The sequence below is a fragment of the Teleopsis dalmanni genome, chromosome 1 (assembly GCF_002237135.1).
Source record: "Teleopsis dalmanni isolate 2A chromosome 1, ASM223713v2, whole genome shotgun sequence".
NCBI classification, from domain to species: Eukaryota; Metazoa; Arthropoda; class Insecta; order Diptera; family Diopsidae; genus Teleopsis; species Teleopsis dalmanni.
In genome coordinates, this window is record NC_051846.1 from 144,281,890 (window position 1) to 144,301,692 (window position 19,803).

At 29.8% G+C, this 19,803-nt stretch overlaps 1 protein-coding gene and 1 long non-coding RNA gene across 2 annotated transcripts; one reads left to right on the plus strand and one right to left on the minus strand.

The window, feature by feature from the left end:
- Positions 1-13,876: 13,876 nt before the first annotated feature.
- Positions 13,877-14,489, minus strand: LOC119667251. Its single transcript, XM_038076545.1, has 2 exons — positions 14,320-14,489; positions 13,877-14,264 (listed from the first exon to the last, which is right to left on the minus strand). Exons 1-2 carry the CDS (start codon positions 14,323-14,325, stop codon positions 13,911-13,913), a joined length of 360 nt encoding a protein of 119 aa, XP_037932473.1. The 5' UTR covers positions 14,326-14,489; the 3' UTR covers positions 13,877-13,910.
- A 2,031-nt stretch (positions 14,490-16,520) lies between these two features.
- LOC119669184 lies at positions 16,521-19,524 on the plus strand. Its single transcript, XR_005251580.1, has 3 exons — positions 16,521-17,298; positions 18,461-18,900; positions 18,955-19,524. It is a non-coding gene; the product is annotated as an uncharacterized LOC119669184 (long non-coding RNA).
- The last annotated feature ends 279 nt before the right edge of the window (positions 19,525-19,803 follow it).

Here is a 19,803-nt window from a genome sequence, read left to right on the forward strand (position 1 = left end):
TATATTGATTTACCTAATTTATCTAATATATCGTCAATATTAGGTATGGGAAATTTGTCATCTATGGTTATTTCATTTAACTTTCTATAATCTATAACAATTCTCCAGTTTTGTTTGCCTGTATTATCAAGTTTTTTGGGTACTATCCAAATAGGTGAATTGTATGGCGAGGAACTATGCCTAATAATACCTTGATTTAACATTTCATTTATTTGTTTTTCTATTTTCTCATTATGTATTCGAGGATATCTATAAGACCTTGAATATAAAGGGTCCTCATGTTTTGTTTTTATTTTATGTTTAATTTTATTTGTAAAAGAGAGGTCGTCACCTTCTTTATATAATATATGTTTAAATTTATTTAAAAGGGTATTTATATATTTATGTTCCTCAACATTCAAATGATCTAATGTAAGTACACTATCTTCTACTGGAATTATTTTATTAACTTTTAATATTTCATTATATTTGTTTACTTCTACTTCTGCATATTCGTTTGGATAAATTATTTTATAATTTTTATTATTTAATTTTATTATTTTATTATCATAATCAATTATGGCTTTTACTTGTTTCAAAATATCAGAACCTAAAAGTCCATCACAATTTTTTGAAAAAGGAGTTGTAAAGAAACGTAAATTACAGCCTAACTCGAATATTTCGTTTGTCGTTGTAATTTTATTTAATTCAAATGTGTTACTAATTGTTTTAATTAATCTAGGCTTTACATTTTCCGGTTTCGTTTTTAAAGTATTTGGATTTATTAGGCTAATAGATGAGCCTGTATCAATTAAAAATTTTAAATTATTTACTGTTACATGTGGGAGTTCTGTTCCGAGGCTCTTGCCTGAAAATTTACTTCCATTGGTTCAGGGGGTCCGTACTTTCTAATTCTACTTTGGTTACTATCTTGTCTTTGTCTTTTATTAGAATTGTATTGTGGTTGGTTCTGTGTGTATTGATTTCTGTTGTTAAAATTGTTGTATGGTATTTGTCTTGGATAGGTATTATTATTATTAGAATTGTTATATGATATTTGTCTTGGATAGGTATTGTTATTATTAAAATTTCTTGCTGTATTGTTTGGAATATGAGAATATTGTCTAAACTGTGGGATTTGTGGAGCTACATTATTAGTAATTTGATTTTGGGGATATTGGAAAGAATTTGGATTATTTTGATTATTAACAAAATTATTTCTTGTTTGATAAGGTTGGTTAATTATTCTGGGCATTTGTATATAATTCGGTTTGTTGTAATTATTATTAATTTTTATTTCATTGTCAATTAATTGTTGTTCTAACAATCTTTCATATGCTTCAGTAAGAGTTTCACAATGATTTACAATAATAGCCGCTTGGTGCGGAGATGGTAACTTATTTCTAAAATTATGTAACGCATTGCGTTCTGCTTCCCTATAATAAAATTCTTTTATTTGATTAGGTTTATCTGTTAAACGTATACAATCTTTGGTTCTACATAAATGTTCTCTTACTTCCAGATAAAATGATTTTACATTATTATTTTTGAAATTAACTTTTTCGAATTCTACAATAAGTTAATCTGGAGTTAATTTTTCACCGTACTCCTTGATTAGTAAAGATTTTAAGGTAGGCCAATTAGCTGAATTGTCTCTTCTTATTATATCTGCTGATTCGCCCTTAATTGTATGTAGTATTCGGAAAAAATACAATTGTTTTTCCACATCAGGTAGTGGAATCAACAAAGGTAAAATCTTTTCAATACCTGTTATATATATTGACAGCTCCTTCCTATTTCCAGTAAAGGGTGTTATTTGCTTCAGAAATTCGTTTATAAGGCTACTTGTTGCTCCTAAATTTTCCATGTTTGTTGTTTATTTGAATATTAATTTGATAAGAAAAGTTTTTATTGATTTAGCACAATTTTATTCGGGAGTTTATTTAACAATTAAATTTTTTACAAAATTAAAAAAAATATAATATATAACCGTTTAATGAATCAACACAATTTTATAAATACGTTTATATATATATTTTGCTATTAATTACGTCCGTTAATATTTATTATTTATATTTTTATATCTTTTATTAATTTTAATTTTTTTTTTTATTATTTGTTTTAATGTTATTCAACAGTTTTACACAATTTTAGTTATTAATAAAAAAAAAATTTGTTTGTATTAATTAAAAGTTTCTTATGATTTATATTATTTCTTCGGTTGTTGATTCTTTTTTGATTGTGATTTCATTTTTATTGCACAATTATTCTCTAAATGTTTATCACTTTCACAAAAGCTACAATATATTAGTTTTTTATATGGTACGGTTTTTGTTTTAAAAATTTTATTAAAGTTTATTAAAATATTATAAACTGTTCGACAGTTATTTATTCATAGAAATTCGTTAATTGTTATTTCCACAAAAGACATATATTTTTGTTTTTATAAGTCACAATTTTCCAATTTTATAAATTTATTTATTCACTCGAAAGATAGTTTTATATCACTGATCCTACCGACTGCGCCAATTTTGTTTTTATATATTAAAAAATATATAAAAAAAACTTGTTTGTAATAAAACTACACGAATGAAGACTTTCAAATTTATATTTTATTGGTAAAATTATTAAGAGCATTACAAATGTGAGTTGGATCAAGACTGACTTCTAAATCTTCTAAAAAGAGCTTTAGAGCCTCAGATCTTGTGTTTATATTTCATTACTTTTGTGTTCATGTTTGCTTTTAACCGTGGCGCGGTGAATCAAATGACACTTTGAATTCAGCGGTACAGGATGTTTATGTTTACATTATTGATACTTATTAATTATTGTCCAATATAGATATTTATACATTGTTGCCAATATAGAAGCTTATACATGGGATCAGGTTAGTGTAGTTCGTATGTGCGTTCATATTATAGAGCCATTCACTTTTTCCATTTTCGTAAAAACTCACGACGTTGTCTGCTTTGAACGGCTATCAAACACCAACTGAGATTTGTACTGCGATCGAGTCTTTGTTCTTTGATGCATTGATTTCCAGTGCCACCGCCAGCTGCTGAGACAGGCGGTGGCGATATTAGTTTTCTTGTTATGTTGTACTGCGAAATTCACATCGTGGTTCGCATTTTCGTGTTGCTGCACCAAATTTTATATGGAACTGACACACTTTGGACTTGCTGCGGCTTGAATGCCTGCGACGATCTTGTGATGTGTATCTTGAGATGCGTCCGTTGTTTATATTTGTGAAAAATGTAGCAGACAATTTAGCAATTTTAGTTACCAGAATATTGAGTGTGGTCTCAATTGAAGAAATTCGGTTCTCCATAAATATGCTGTTTCGGTTTGAAATTGATGTAGCTTGCACATGATGTTCGTGTCCCGTGGTCATCACATAGAAGTTTGACGGCGTGCTGGCCGCATTCAGCGATTTCTGCAAGGCTGTTTATCGTTTCTGTTTTGCAGGTTGATAGGATACATCTTATGTTATTTGGCATTCTTTGCAGCCACAATGCTTTCAGCACTTCATTGGACAAATTTATGCCAGCTAGATCACGTATCTCGCGTAACAACTGTAATGGTTTTTTACCAGCAAGGTCCAGTCCAGTCGGCAACTTTGTAAGCAGTTTTTTTTGCGATTCGCCAAAGCGTTGTATTAATTCTTTCTATAGCGTCTCATATTTACCACTTGCTGGTGGGTTTTTTATGCAATGTTAGATACTTGCTTGAGAGTTTCAGAATCCAAGGCCGTTATTACAGTATAAAACTTTGATAGATCGGATGAGTTTCTATTATAGTGTAGCAAACCATCAACTTGAGTGAACCAAAGCTGGGGATCACTAGACATAAATTTGGGATTGTTTACTAAGTTGATTGCATCAATTGTTGATCCAGGTCACCAATGTAAGTTTTATTGTTTTATTAAAACTTAATTTATTATTATTACTTATTGAATACGTTTACAAACTTATAAAGTACATTAACAAAGTTAATCGTTTACTGACTCGATGCTTTTTGCTTGCGTCAATTTTACCGAACATTTGTTTTTCTCTTTTGACATTTTCTGTCAGTTCGTTGGAGAAGTGCTGCCACAGTACTGCTACATGTTGTGGTTACATGGACCACATTAATTTATTATAAACTATGAATTAAATAAAACACGTTGTTTTATTACACGCACACGCAAGCTAAACTTAGCGTCCCTTTTAATTCTCCTTTTATATATCTACACACTTCTACAAACTACTTTTTTAGATTCACCGCATTTGGCGCTTGGCACGTTTTTGGTGCTGCCACAATCAATCTATATTGCCAATATTTTTCAATAAATTATTCTGTATCTGCGGCTATATCTTGATTTATAAAATATTCACCTGGAATTCTGAGCGGTGTGCCGAAAAGCATTTCTGCTGGAGATGCTTTTAAATCTTCTTTGAAAACAGTGCGTAGACCCAATAGTACCGATGGTAAAATATCTGTCCACGGAATATTCGGATGACACATTAAAGCTGTTTTTAAAGTTCTGTGTTACCTTTCAACCATGCCGTTTGAGGTAGTATGATATGGTGTGGTTCTGGTTCTTCTTGCGCTGACAATATTTAATAAAGCGTTGAATAAGGCACTTTCAAATTGAGAGCCTTGATCTGACGTGGTGTTCTAAACATATAAATCCAGTTATTAACAAACGCATCAACGACTGCGGTCGCAGCGATGTCTTTAAGAGGAATAGCCATCGGAAACCATGAGAATCGATCTAAGAACGTTAAGCAAAATTTGTATCCCTTTACTTCAGGGAGATGAATTAAGTCTAAATGTATGTGATTAAACCTGTTGTCTAGTATATTTATTTTCATTGGAGTTAATTTGTTATACCTCTGAATTTTAGCAGGCTGACATGGAATACACTCTCTGCACCAACGAATTGCGTCAGAACGAATGTTCGGCCATGCAAATTTTTCTTTTAATAGCTTACTAGTTGTTCTACCGCTTGGATGCGCAAGACCATGTATGATATTAAAAGCTTCACGTCGAAGAGACTTCGGAATATATGGTCGCACCAAACCAGTAGATGTGTCGCAATAAATATCAATATTATTTTCTATAAGTACCTTTTGTAACTTCAGTGAAGTTTCTTGATTTAGGATTCTCGTCGAAGTTTAGTTCTCGAAAAATTGAGTCTATGAATCGTTGATAAGTTTGAGTGACATTCTTCAAACCGAAAGGCATATATAAATACACATACAAACCAAAAGGTTTTTTCTATGTCATCATGATTCACTGGTATTTGATGATAAGCACGTTCCAAATCCAAAATTGAATATATTGTTTTGTTGTATAGTTTTTCAAATAAACTTTGTATTAGCGGTGGTGGATATTGATCTGGAACTGTTTGAGCGTTTAGCCTTCTAAAATCGCCACATGTTCTCCATCCGCCTGATTTCTTTTTGACTAAATGAATTGGACTGGCCCATTGACTTTTTGATGGCCGTAGGATGCCCTGATCCAATAAAAAGTTTATCTCGATTTTTGCTGCTTTTAATTTATCACCAGAAAGTTTTCGCTGTCTTTCAGCAGTCGGTTGACCTGTTGTTACTATGTGATGAGAAAGAGTGCGCTTGCTTACAAGTTTTGGATCTATATTTGGTTGAGTTATCTCACAGCATTCTTTAAGGATGCCATGAAAGTCTGTACGATCTAAAACTGTAAAGATGCTAAAAATTTCAGCATGAATTAGTGTACCATGTGACGAAAGAGTTGTCTTTGAGTCCAATAGTCTTTGGTTTTTAAGATCTAATACCAACCCGTAGTAGGATAAAAATTTGGTAAAGTCACATCTGCAATTAGAAACAACCATTTGAAAGATCGGCGTAAGCCTAGGTCAAGTTGCATGATTTTATTTCCATATGTTGAGGAATTGAAAACATATTTCTCTGCGGCACGGTGACGCAGAGAAATGCAAAAAATTTTTTATATACTGAGGGCATGGTATTTATCTAGTTTCTGAATGTATGGGCATGATGGTGACAAATTTTTGGTTTTATTTTGAAAAAGCTAAAGATTAGAGCACAGTAAAGTTTTTATTGAAGTTTGGTCCTGTTTTCAAAAATTTCATTTGAGTTTATGTTATTTAGTAAAAAAACGCATTATATTTTAATTATATCATCTATAGCTTTAAATGTTGTCTTTTGATAACTTGATCTGCATTATGCACATACAGAGAATTGTTTAAATATACAGTCACTCGCATATATCTGCGTACACCCCAAAAAATTTTTAAAATCAATCTTTCAACTCAAATTGTTCGACCATTTATTAATATATTTAATCAATTCTTTTTTTTAAACATAACTATAATTTATTGTCTCTATTGTTAAAATATTTTTTCCAATATTTTTTAACAATATTTTTATTTTATTTTTAATTTTAAAATTAACACTACAAAAAAATCTACACGCAAAAGTCTGCGTACAGCTCACTTTAACCTATAAGTAGAGTAATAATATACCCTTTTCAATAACTTGTATGGTATTTGCAAAACCTCCGCAAGGTGTTTTGGCATGGAATCGGCAAGTTTTTTCATTTCATCAGCAGTAATATTGCCCCGTTCCTTCACAATTACATTCGTGAGCATATTTTTCGATGTTATTGTGTTATTGTTTTCAGATTTTTCGCTCGAGGAGATCCCCCAAAAATTTCTATAAGGTTGTGAGGTATTCGCAGCAGATAATTAACATTATAAAGCAACCAAAGCTTTGTATACTGTGCCATGTGCTTTGGGTCGTTGTCTTACTGGAACCAAAATTCACGTTCAAGCCCCAATTTCTTAGCACTTTATTTTAAATTGTTTTTCAAAATGTTGATATATATTTCCCGATTCATAGTTATTTCGATTAATGTCAAGTTTCCCACGCCACTTGAATCCATACGCCCCCACACCATTATGTCGTTTCCTTCATGTTTAACTGTGCCGACTAAATTTTGTTTTTTGAATGCTTCTTCGCTTTTCTTCTATACCAAAACTTTGTTCTTGCTTCCAAACGTGCAGAATTTACTTTCGTCGGAAAATATAACTTCATTCCAGAAGTCTAGGGGTTTTGAAATAAACTCATTAAGCGCTTTTGCCTAATGACTTCTGAAATGATTGGTTTTTTACGGGCGATTTCTGCCGTAAAATTTATTTGTTTACCGAAAAACGATATATTGGCCGAACTTGTGCTGAATTGTTTGGTGATGTGGACATTTTGTATTTATCTTTGAATATTTGAAAGGGCCAATGTGTTTCAGAGCGTGACTAGGAAATTTTGTCTGGCATGCAATCTTTTATTTTCATCAACCCCTTTGCAAATTCAAAATGCATCCAATGCTGCAACATCTTATCATACTGCAGAAAACAGCAGAGGTCCATCTTCTTATTGGGCGTTTGGTTGTGAAATGAGACATCATTTGATCCATGCAATCGGCGCATACTTTATGCGCATTATAATACAAAATTACTTCATGCTTCATTGCTGAAGCTTTCGTAAGTTTTGGTGCAGTTCACTGTTGAAACTAAGTTGACACACATATTATTTTTTGGCGCATAGCTTCAATTTGAAACCAAGTCTTCGTTGAATCCGAAAAAAATTGGACGCTGAGGATTCCTTTTCATTTTATCTGGGATACATCTCTTATTGGAAAGAATAGTTTCAACGAATGCTAAACCAATTTCAGCCAAACGTTTAGCTCCTGCCAATGTTGTGAAGTAGTTGTCTGCAGTGATGGTTTATTTCTAAACTGCATCCTTTAACAAAAGCCACCTTAACTGTCAATAACCTTATGGAGTGCCCCCTGGGCAACGTGTGATTTTTTAGGTACTAAATTTTGTTATTTTTGTTTATAGCTGAAATTAACAGTTAACTTGGTACGCAAGCCTACATAACAAAACATAACAGTTTTTGTTTAAACTTTGCAATTGTATAATTGACTGAAATGTATAAAGTTTGTTATGATCTTCATTTAAGTAACTTAGGATAAGTTACATTGTGATGATCAAGATCTAAATTGCTTTTTTGCACAAATTAAATATTTCCATTATAGACATTTTTTATACTCCATTTGAAGATACATAAATCTACATCTTTATTTATAATATTAAAACTAACAAAACTGAAGAGTGTAGAAAAAACTTGTCCATCGGCAGATGCTATCCTTATATAATCGTTATCTTTATTTCTAAGTTTGCCGGCGCATTTAACACATCGTGGAGATTTTCCACAGAAATTTTTTGTGTGACCGAACGATTGACATTTTTTGCATTGAGAAATTAAGTTTGACGGTTTGATGGGTTCAATCTTTACAATTGTGTTAAGAATACTTTTTATCTCATAGATTTTCTTCACATCTTCGGTTGAGTCAAATGACAAAAGGAACATATCTAGCGGTTCTTTAGTCTTCCATTTGAGTTTGTTTATCGCACCGATTGCTTTTAAACCTTAGTTGTTTAAGTCATTTATAATCGATTCTTGATCACACGAATGGTGAAGATTTTTTACTATAACTTTTATTGGCCTAGTTTGCTGGTCTTCGTAGCTGAACCAGGAAATATTTTCGTGAGTTAAGAGTTTTGTAACAGATCTATAGTCAAAAGAGTCAAAAATAGATACTCTATATGAACCATTATTTATAAGTCTCACAAAAAACTTGTTTTTTATAGTTGCAATAAGTTGCACATGCAATTTTTTAAAATCATTTATGCCATTGAGAATATAGGAGAATAGGAGGAGGTCGAGCAATTTTATTAGGGGCAGCTTGTCCTTTTTTGCAAGTATTTGTTTCAACACTAGGTCACATTTAAGAAGCACGCTACGCAAAAACAGACGCCAAGCACGTTCTTTCGCCAACTGCACTTCTCGTGTCTATATTAGACATTCGCAGTCGCTATGCTTTGGGTGATCACATGTTGATTTATTTTAAAGGTGATCAGTTGTGCGTTTTAGTGGCTTACCATTTGTTTTCTATTTTGGCTCTAAACGACAAATATATCAGTATACCACAGAACAAGTATTAGAAAAATTTGTTGTTTCAGATTTTGATAAAATATTGTAGGAAAGTGTTACTGATATATTGCTATTCTATTAAAATTAATTGAAAATGTTCAGGACTTTCGAAGCCCGTGAAACTCTTTAAAAAAACACGTGAAGATACAAAAACCAATAACATTTGATTGTTTTTTAGACGAGTAAATCAATTAAGCTAGCTGTAACGCTTTAGTTAATATAATGTATTCATATTATTATTTTTAAATTAAATTTACTTGTTTATAACTAAAATCCATCTTATATCTACATTTTACTGAGTTGTTAACTTCAGTTAATTACTCAACCAATTTTGCGTGAAATTCAAAGTAGCTTCATATGTAGAAACGAAGAGTCATTAACATACCTATTATCTGCTTATTTTATATCATTATATAAATAATATAATTGGATAATATAATTAAGAATTTAAATCTATGGTATTTATAAAATAAATAATTTAAGGCTGAAAATATTCCATAAAAATATAACGAAATAGTTATAATTTGTAAGAATAATGCATCAATAAGATTTATATTTACAGAATCTTTAAATTACAATATATTGTGATTGGTACTAATAATTGAAAAATTAATGTAATTAGAAAATGAATTACCGAAATTGTTTTGCTTGTGTTTTACAGAGAAGGAAATGTTTTTAAATTAAGAAATAAGTTCAATGAAATTATTGTTTTTAACATTTAAATGAATAACAAAATACTGTAATATAAAAATATGCAAGTAAATATGAACTTTTAAATTAATTTAAATCCTCAAATGTATTTATGAACATATTATAGTAATTAGGAAAACCACTTGAAAACAACTGTTAAGATTCATTAATATATATTTCTGAAAATGTTTGATATGTGGAAAATTTCCTATTTTGAGTATTTCACTGACATTTATATTATTATATATAAATACATATGGATATAGACTCACTAATGAAAATATATAAAGAGAATGTTGTAATCTAAGCTAATATCATCTTTAAAATGCTACAAACATTTATAATGACAATAATAATTGTAATTTCAATTATTTTGAGAATAAGATAACTATCTTTAAAACATTAGTTTTATTTATAAATTTTGTGAAGTTGAAATACAAACAGTGGGAGAATTCAAATAATTTGTGTGAAAACATTTTTGGTAACTGCAGCATTATTTCTTAAATTTAAACTCTAAATTATTATTAATCTATCAATCAGTTCTTTCTCTAATCTTTCTGTGTAATATGAGAACATCTGATGATTTAATTCATATTTTTTATGAAATTAAGATAAGATACTGCTTTCGAATTTAAAACTATTTGAACTGTCCCCCCATGTCATTTATCGTATGTAACACAAATTGTTGTAAAATATGTAAAATTAATATACAAAATGTAAACAAATACATTTAGCATTAATATTGTAAATAAATGAATGGAAAAATTATGTCATGATTTTTATTTCTGCAATTTTAAAGGGCCAAAATATTAAGTTTAGTGGATATGTAAGTACCATAGACGAAGAATTTTATTGTTAGTCTATGCTATATATAAAAAATTATGTCACATATAAAAAAAATCTACTTTTATTCAGATTTAGATATAACTGGTATATAAACTATCAAATCAGCAGCAGGTTTTTGTTAGAAAAACCTTATATGTATGTACTTCAAATTTAGAACTTGAGAATAATTTACAAAATGCAATCCCTTCTATTTGATTTGCCAAAATCGGACCACTATATTCTATAGTTGTCATAAACAGAGCAATCGGGTTTGAGTTTTTTCCGTTTTCAATAAAGATATTGAAATGAAATCACATCGAAAACTTCAAATATTAATAACTATCGTAAAATGTAAATGAGACGTCGATGTAGATACAAAATTTTGTGTGTACCATAGAGATTTAAAGTTCCAGCAAAGCCAAAGCTAGTATCATCTTTACCTTGACAAGCTTATTTTCGTATAAGATTTGTTGATTTAGGATTATATTGATCATAAAAAACCTACAGTCAGAAAAGTAAGTCTTAAAATACCCTTCAAAAGAGGAGTTTAAAGAGTGCACATTTGATCAAAATTGTAAGTATAGATTTTATTATTTTATATAATAACATTTCATCATTAAAAAATGCTTTAATAATTTTCTATTTCTTTGTCAATTAATTTAAATAATAAATAATAATCTTAAATAATAATTTACTTGTCTCTATCATCAGCAAATTTTTTTTATTATTTCTATTTGATATTTTCCTCTTTCGGTAGTATAATGGACGAATAGAAATGGAAGGAGCCGAGCCCATTATAGGACAGTGGAAATAGAGTGATGCCCACTTAAGTTTGTAGCCTTACTGGACTTATCACATTTCTTAATAGTATAGACTTTTTAATAAATAACAATCTATTCGACAGCCTCCATATCGTTTTTACGCTTTAGGCGACGTCAAACGGGTAGAAAATGCCAATTGTATTTAATAAAATGCAAAATAATTAACGCAAATTGGAATAAAATAAAATAAATACAAATAGAAATTTTAAGGGAAAGGAATTCATTCATTAAATTAATGAAAAAGCAGGGAAAATTCGATATCGTCTTGTAACAGAACAATATATAATAAAGAATTCAAAATTTTTCTCACAAGACTAGACAAATCTTATATATCTTGAATTGTAAATATCCTTTATTAAAAAATAAACCAGTCGATAGAACATTGGAATGAATGAATGATTTAAAAACATCCTGTTCCTTTTAAGATTGATTCATTAATTCTTACTGCTGAAGACACTTAGATTATCAAGAGTTTACAAGGTATTAGAAGGAAAGTATTGTTAATCAAACAGCATTTATGACGTCAGAGAAAGTTATCATTATGAAAATTCAATTATTGAAATAATCGCAGTCAAAATTTTAATTCAATTTATATATTTAGGACGAATTACATAATTCAAATATGAATTGCAATATAAAACCCATTCGAACTTATAAAAATAATTAAATTTTTAACTGTACCGGTTCTCGGTGCGTCTCTATTGCATATTCCCATGCGATGGAAAAATAAAAGTAAGTATTTATTCCAAAAGGAACACATTGACCATGTGAAAAAATATTTATAATCTACTAAAATTTGGAAAAATCCGAGTAGGTCTGTCAGAAAATCAGTATGATTTTAATCAAGTATCAATCACTATCACTACTGTAAGAATGAGATGATTAGGAGACGATAATAATATATGATACCTAATCTGGAATCTTAGGGATACAAAAATCAAAAAGAGTGGCAATAATTAGTTGCACTGTAGAAGTTGTATCAAAAACCAAATCAGATGTTTCAGTGAAATGCAGTGAAACAATTCAACACGTAGAGAATTGGCTATTAAAACGCAATCTTCTATTAGTAGTACTGGTAAGTAGTCGAAAAAAAACTTGAAAGTCTTGACATCTGAATTGGCAGTGTCCTCATGACTTTCAGTCTTCATATTAAATACTTTAGTGTGACCAAAACAAAACAACGGAAATTCTTGGTTGCTTGAATACTTCGATCCATTTGTCTTAGCTGCACTTGAGACTAGTACAATTAAGTACAATTAAGGCTTACTTGAAAGAATTTACAGGAACTCATAGACTAATGTGTCGGTGAGTGTGTGTTATGAATTTTAAACTGTTTCGAATGATGCAACTGACATAGGTTCTAAAAGAAAGCTAAAGCTACTAATTGGCAAAAGAAACCAAACTCATTAGAAACAACATAAGTGCTTCGAGAAAATCAGCTGAGTATAGAAAAGTTACATCTGGAAAAGACTGATAGACCCACAAAATTGAGTTCAAATGAGTTCACTTTTCCGAAACCGCTTAATGAATTAGGTAATTCTGTTTAAAATAACAGAACAATTATGGCCACAACATGGTTCAAAGCAAACGATATCGATATCAACCAAATCTAGCGACAGCACGCAAACAGTGAATTAAATTCTGTCATAACGAGAAATGAGAAGAAGAAGATTAGAAAGGAGTCTCCCAGTGGGCTTTGTAGAATATGAAGTCATATGTACTTATTTATATATATTTAATCGTTGTTGTAATGAATAGTAAATTAATTACCTAATTTAAGAAAAAAATGGTGTGCTGTGATGTTTGATAGCCATCTCCGAACTATTTGAACAAATATTATGTGATATCAAGAAACTAAAAACTGTTTAATGATTTCGGCTTTAAAATTTTATCATTATTTCCATTTATATTTTAAAATCATCAAATCTATAGTGTTAGGAATAGGACTCTTTCATAACGTCCTATGCTTTTGTAAAGTTGAAGATTCTGAAAATTGATAAAAATAATAGAAGATTTATAATAAAAATTGAAGGAGGTAATTTGTATTCTGAAAATTAAATTGTATCCAGTGTCGCCGCCAGAGACACTGGCAGTCGAAGGAAAATAACTGTTGTATTTGCAATTAACTGTTGCAATATAGTCGATTGACTGAATCCGTCAAATATTTTTCGTGGTCATTGTCTTCAACTACTTCTGCAGTAGAAAAATCACATTAACGCATGTCAGCTGAGTACGACCGATTGTTATTTCAGAATCGTTATTTAGTTTATCCATATAGCAATGTAATCATTTTAAGAAAGTAAATTATATTGTCTTATAACGCGTTTAAGTTTTTTTAATATGTCTACATAAAACAGAATATATGCTTCACAACACAGCAAGTAAACTGCACACTAGCCTAATTGCACAAGAACCCCAGTCTATACACTAACATAAGCCAATTATTGTCGATTTGTATTGAAAATCAATATCAGTAATAAGTCATTAACTTTTCCAACTAAGTTTATTTAATCGATAAAACTACAGAAACATAATTTATCTGCGTCTGATTCTTGTTTTTTTAAACTAACTTATTAAGATTTTTCATACTCATTTTTGTTCCAGATACATCCAGACGTGTTTTGCCAATCAGTTCTTCAGATTGTATTATGTATTGTGCATGATCGTGTTTGGCCGAATCATAGCTATGAGCCTTCAGGATAGCTGGGGCATCCAATTTCGTCTTAGATGCATTTTTAATTGCTGCTTTCGTCAAATTTTTTATGAAATTAATTAATAGATCATTCAACTGGTTAACACTTTCCGTGCTATATTCTTTTACACCCATTCCAGCCATTAATTGCTTTATTTCGGTGCAAAAGTTTGGGTAACGGGCAACTCCAGTTGCAAGCGATTTTTTTTTAATTATTTTTTTCTAAAAGTATATATTTAGTAATAATGTTTTAACAATATATATGTTATTCACTTACGCTCATTTCTCAAACTTTGCTTGTTGTACCTATTTTGACAAATTTTAACTAAAATCGTATTATTCAGAACTAGATGCAGCAACTTTATTGGAGAGTGTGGAGAATTTGATCTCATCTGTGTGAAATTATTATACGTATATTTTCCAGAATTCATAAAACAGAAAATTTTGTTCTGTGTTTTATTAGCAATTTTTGTGCAATTGCTAGTAAAATATTATTTTTCAATTTTATTCAATTGCGATTGGTTAAAAAAAAGAATTAATTAGGAATATTTTACAACGAAGACTTAAAATAGTTGATATCAATCTATATCTGTAATATTATAATATAATGTTTAATTTGTAATGTAATTGATGAAATCAGACGGTTTGGTTATCTTAATCCGTCGTATGAAATCTTCTGTTTGAAGGAGTGATTAAGCTTCTGTGTCGCATTAAACTTTAAGTCCTTTTTTATGTGCTTCAACCTAAAGCGTGATTATTTTAGCAATCGACGGAACCCCCAAGTCATTCAAAATATTAATGACTTACGAAGATTGCTTACTAAAATTTAAAATTCAAATTCATACTAACATGTAAGTCTATAGGAGTATTCAATCTATTTTGCAAATTCATTGCAAAGTTTTCTGCAATTGCTACCAACCTTGGTATACCTAAATCGATGCATGTATGATCGCAATAAAACAAAACATTAAAAAACAACTGTTTTGACATCTGTTGTTTCTCATGTGGATGTGGTATGCTGCTAAAACAGCTGTTTCATTTTGCAGTTACAATTCTGCAAGAGAGGAGTTCTCGCATTCTTACACTTCGTGTACTTTGCAATGACTTTGCAAGACAGAGTGAATACAATAATATAATAAATCATAGCCAAATCATGTTTTTCTACATAATGTTATTAAAATTAATATGCTTTCCTAACATTTAAAGTCTGAATTAGTTGTGACTTTAGTAATCAGCTGATTCGTTCAACTTAATCGCCTTTGATAATAACATATTTATGAAAGAAATCCAATTAGCAAATATTTTCGTCTCATAGATCTTATACTTTCAAGCGTTTTGGAAAGCTCTAAGCCGGCGAATATAACATATAATAATGTATGAAATGCGGAACTAATGCAACAAGATGCAATTGTAGTAGTTGGTTACAATTGTCACAGACTTAAAAATGCTGTCCCGAACCTTGCAGTCAATTCCGTAGATAATAATTCTTTTCAATGGGTTCATCATTTCAGTTAATTTGGCAAACCTGTAAGAAGTTAGTTTCACACAGTGTAGAAGTTAAAACAGCATTTTAGACATAAATCAATGAGTTACTTTTTGTATATGTCGGCCATATAAAAACACTTTATACGTGCTACAAAAATATACGATGTCATCCACAAATCAATCAAAATATTTTTCAGATCACGAAGATTACGAATTAAACTATTCTTTAAAACATAAACCTATAAGATGGAAGAATAGTCAATATATGATTAAATCAAATATATGAACATGTATTTATTTTATATTGAAACAATTTATTTTATTATTGCCTTTCATAATGCAATTCATAAATAAATAAGAGATTCTAAAAACATTTTTCTAGTATTAGTTACTACTAAAATTTGACTTATGACGTCATATGCTAAATGAGTGATTTAATGAAGTCAAAGGGAACATACTATTAGTCGTGCTCGTTCGTGTTTAACACGAGTCTTTGAGAATTAGTTTAAATACTTACACGATTTTGATTATTTGTAATCTTGGAATTAGATATAGATTCTTATATTGTATTGAAATCCTATGAACTATTTTAGTTTAAACAAACACTGATGTCATTGTTGCTATTAATGAGTACATCCAAGTATTTGGCGCTTTGAACTTCTTCAAAAGTGAATTCACCAACTTGAATGGGCTCTAAAATTCAGCTGTGCGAAATTAGAATATTCCAGAAATATTCCTCGGATATTCCATTTCAACGATACATTATATTGTCTCCTATGAAGATATAGTGAGATGTCAACCTCCATTAAATTTTATATTTCATATTATTTTACGCTATATATAATGGACATTTATATTCATATTTAAATATTCATATTTATATTGTTTTGTTAATAAAAATACTGCAGCCTTTTATATAATAATGTTTAAGTTTTTTTCCTTGATTCAACAAATTTATTAATTAAAATATATATTTTGATTGTTAAGCCTCGTTTTAATAGTTTTTACCAAAAATTACTTTGTTTTGGGTTATATATCATCAAAATAACAATTAAACGTCCTATTAGGATATGAATTGGACGTTGTAACCAACTGAAAGAATTGGTGTGAATGCCTCCATATTCTCATCTGAAAAAGACAACATTTGATTGAGTCTTTTAAAATCGGTTATTAATGGCAACACTATTATATAAAAGGAACTTATTGGAAACGAATGTATAAACGGAAGCTGAACGAAACTCATTCTATTTGTACATCTTGATTGGTTCGGACGTGTGTCGGAATAATTGCAGTGAAAATGAAAGTTAGAGGCAATATAGAAATTAATTATTCAAAAAAACGTGATCGTCCTAAAAAGGTGATAAATCATTAGTAATAAAGAAATAATGGCCAGCTTAAAAAGGTGATTACATCTTTAATAGTTAATAGTGAAAAAAAATGTGGTCGCTTGGCAAAAATTCATGGACCCAAATCGGCAAACATTCGTGAAAAAGCACGAATTGCGGTACGTGAAGAGCGTGTTCGTTACACAAAAATCTATAAAATAAAAGTGCAAAATGATTAAATAAGGACTGTTATAATCTAAATTGAGCAATCGTTTATCAGATATCCGGGAAGTGAACGCGCTAAGCGTAAAATATTCGTAAACCGAAAGACCAAAACGGCGGACCAGCATCACGTAAAATGCGCAGTTGCTTGCCAAATATTCGGAAACCGAATGATCAAATGGAGATTAAAGATAACTCTCAAATATTTGAAGACAAAATTTCTGGTGAGTATTTGAGAAAGAAAATAGTTACTGCATAAATTATATATTATTTTTTTGTAATATATTATTTTCTACGATTAGTTGAAATATCTCAGCCTACTAAGTGTAGTATTAAATTTACGTATATAAATTATATTTTTAATTGGTATTTAAACCAAAAAAAAATTATACAAATTTAATTTGAGTTTTGAATACTTTATTTTCTGAACGTCTGCTAAGTTTTAGAATTACTTACAAACTAAAACATTAGAATTAAAATTATTAAAATCATTATTCAAAGAGAAACAAAAAAATCTCAAATTGCATTTTTAGCATTTTTGTGAGAAGCATTCTTGAGACAAAGTATTGGCCAACGGATACTTTTGTTTGTTTCTGCCGGTACAAATTATCTGGCACAGCGCGGATATTAGTGTTTATGTTTTTCTTTAGATGGGGCAAATTATATTTCAAAGCCGCACACCGTCTATTTATGATTATGAATTTAGAATTAATTGTTAATATGAAATTATAACTTAACTTAAACATATATAGGAATATTTAAAATATTCAAAATTCATTTAATTCTTTTTACAATAGCTCAAATCCAATGCAACACAACAATGTTTGGAGGGAATTAGGTTAACTGCTTAAAACCTAATGCCCTCCAATAATTTTTCCTGGATTGATTTAGGCATCGACTTCAACTTTTTGGAAAATTTTTATTCAAATAAGTGAGACTGACGGTTGTAGGTATTGAGTGAAAACTGTAATTTAAAATATTTTTTTATTAGTCTGTCATGAATAATGACTATACATATATAAAAATATAGTTAATCAATTCATTTCAGGAATAGGATAGAAATTCAACACCTCAATCGCCCCCTGGCTAGATGCCTGCCATCACAGATTATCTTTCAATGCAATTGTTATTTCATGTTGAGTCCTTTGGAAGAAAATTACGAAATAGAAATAATAGAAATTAAAATATATAATAGAATAATAATTAATAATTTGTAATCTGGATAAAATAATTTTAACTATATTAAATCAAGAAGTCAAATAGGCTGATTTTTTTTATTTAAATTTTTATTTAGGTACGTATATGTCAACTTTCTTTTGAAGTAATTTATATTTAATTATATATAATTTTTTATTTTAACGTCAAACTAATTACACTCCTCTTTAGATGTTCGTGGATATGAATGACTCTCTTAAGCATTTGGCACGTGACAACAATTCGGAGTTATGGGAAAAGTCAGAAATTCATATTAAAAAGTCTTGGTGGACAATCCAGATGCATCTGTAGAAGAAACTGGTTACAGTTTAGGTGAAGATATCAATTCATGGGTTATCCTCCATAACCCAGTCCTCCACGGACCGTAAATGTTGTGAACAATTTTAAACATTCAGTAGACAACCAAACTAGATACATATTCTTGTGGCGTTGAATTATGGAAAACTGAAGTGATGACTTTTGTGACAAAATACGGCAATATGTGGAGGAGTGCGAATTTTTGCAAGGATTCCAAACAATTTTTGATTGTTATAATGGATTTAGCGGCTGGCCTCTAAATATTTGAATGACGAATATATCTAAAAATATACTCGTACTTTTAGAAAACTCAAGTAAGTTATGATAATTTAAAATAATTCAAAAGCTTTTTATTTTAAATAATTTAGATGTACCTATGTCTGATTCCATACGGGTTCCGCCTATGTTTATTCAAATCACCACCCAAGATCGAGTTTATCGTCAGGCCAAATGGGTAGCAGCAAGATTTGCAATGCCGTCTCAAATGCAACAACAGCAACAAAAGGTTTACCAGCGGAAAGGATAGTATAACCAGGACCAACGGAGTATTCCACTGAGTTAGGGAATACAGTGGACACATTGCATCGTGAAGCTTAGCAAATGAAAATTGCAAAATTACATCGTTTTAAAATGTTGGAGTTGATACAGTGGAGGAGGATGAGTATGTTGATGCTTTAGAAAGTTTACTGCTGTTCAAGGATAATTATTTTGATAACCTCGTGTTGTAGCTGTACATACAAGGTCAGAAGAAAAATAATTTACTAGAAATCTTATATTTCTTAAAAGTATAAATATAATTATATATTATCTAGTTATCCAAGCTAAATTAATAGTTGTTCACACAAGCAAAACATTTCGTTTTAATACAGTCATTTACTACATAATGCCTTAAATTATCTGAGCTTAGTAAATTTTAAAGCCAGGTTATGGATGTTAATGACCCAGGGTTAATTTATGAAGCTACTAGTTTTATTCGTAGAGAATGGATTTTCTGCTATTTTTTAATTAATTTCTTTTAATAGGAGAGTGAAAAGTGAAAATTTTCAGTACTTAAAATTTCCTATTTATTTATAATACTTAACATATATTTAATTAATCTTCATATCTCGGGAGAAGAGCTTGATAACATATAATTTTAATATTTATAGAATACAATAAGTATTTTTCTTCAAATTATTGTTGCAATGAAGTTATAACATTAATAGATAACATACGTA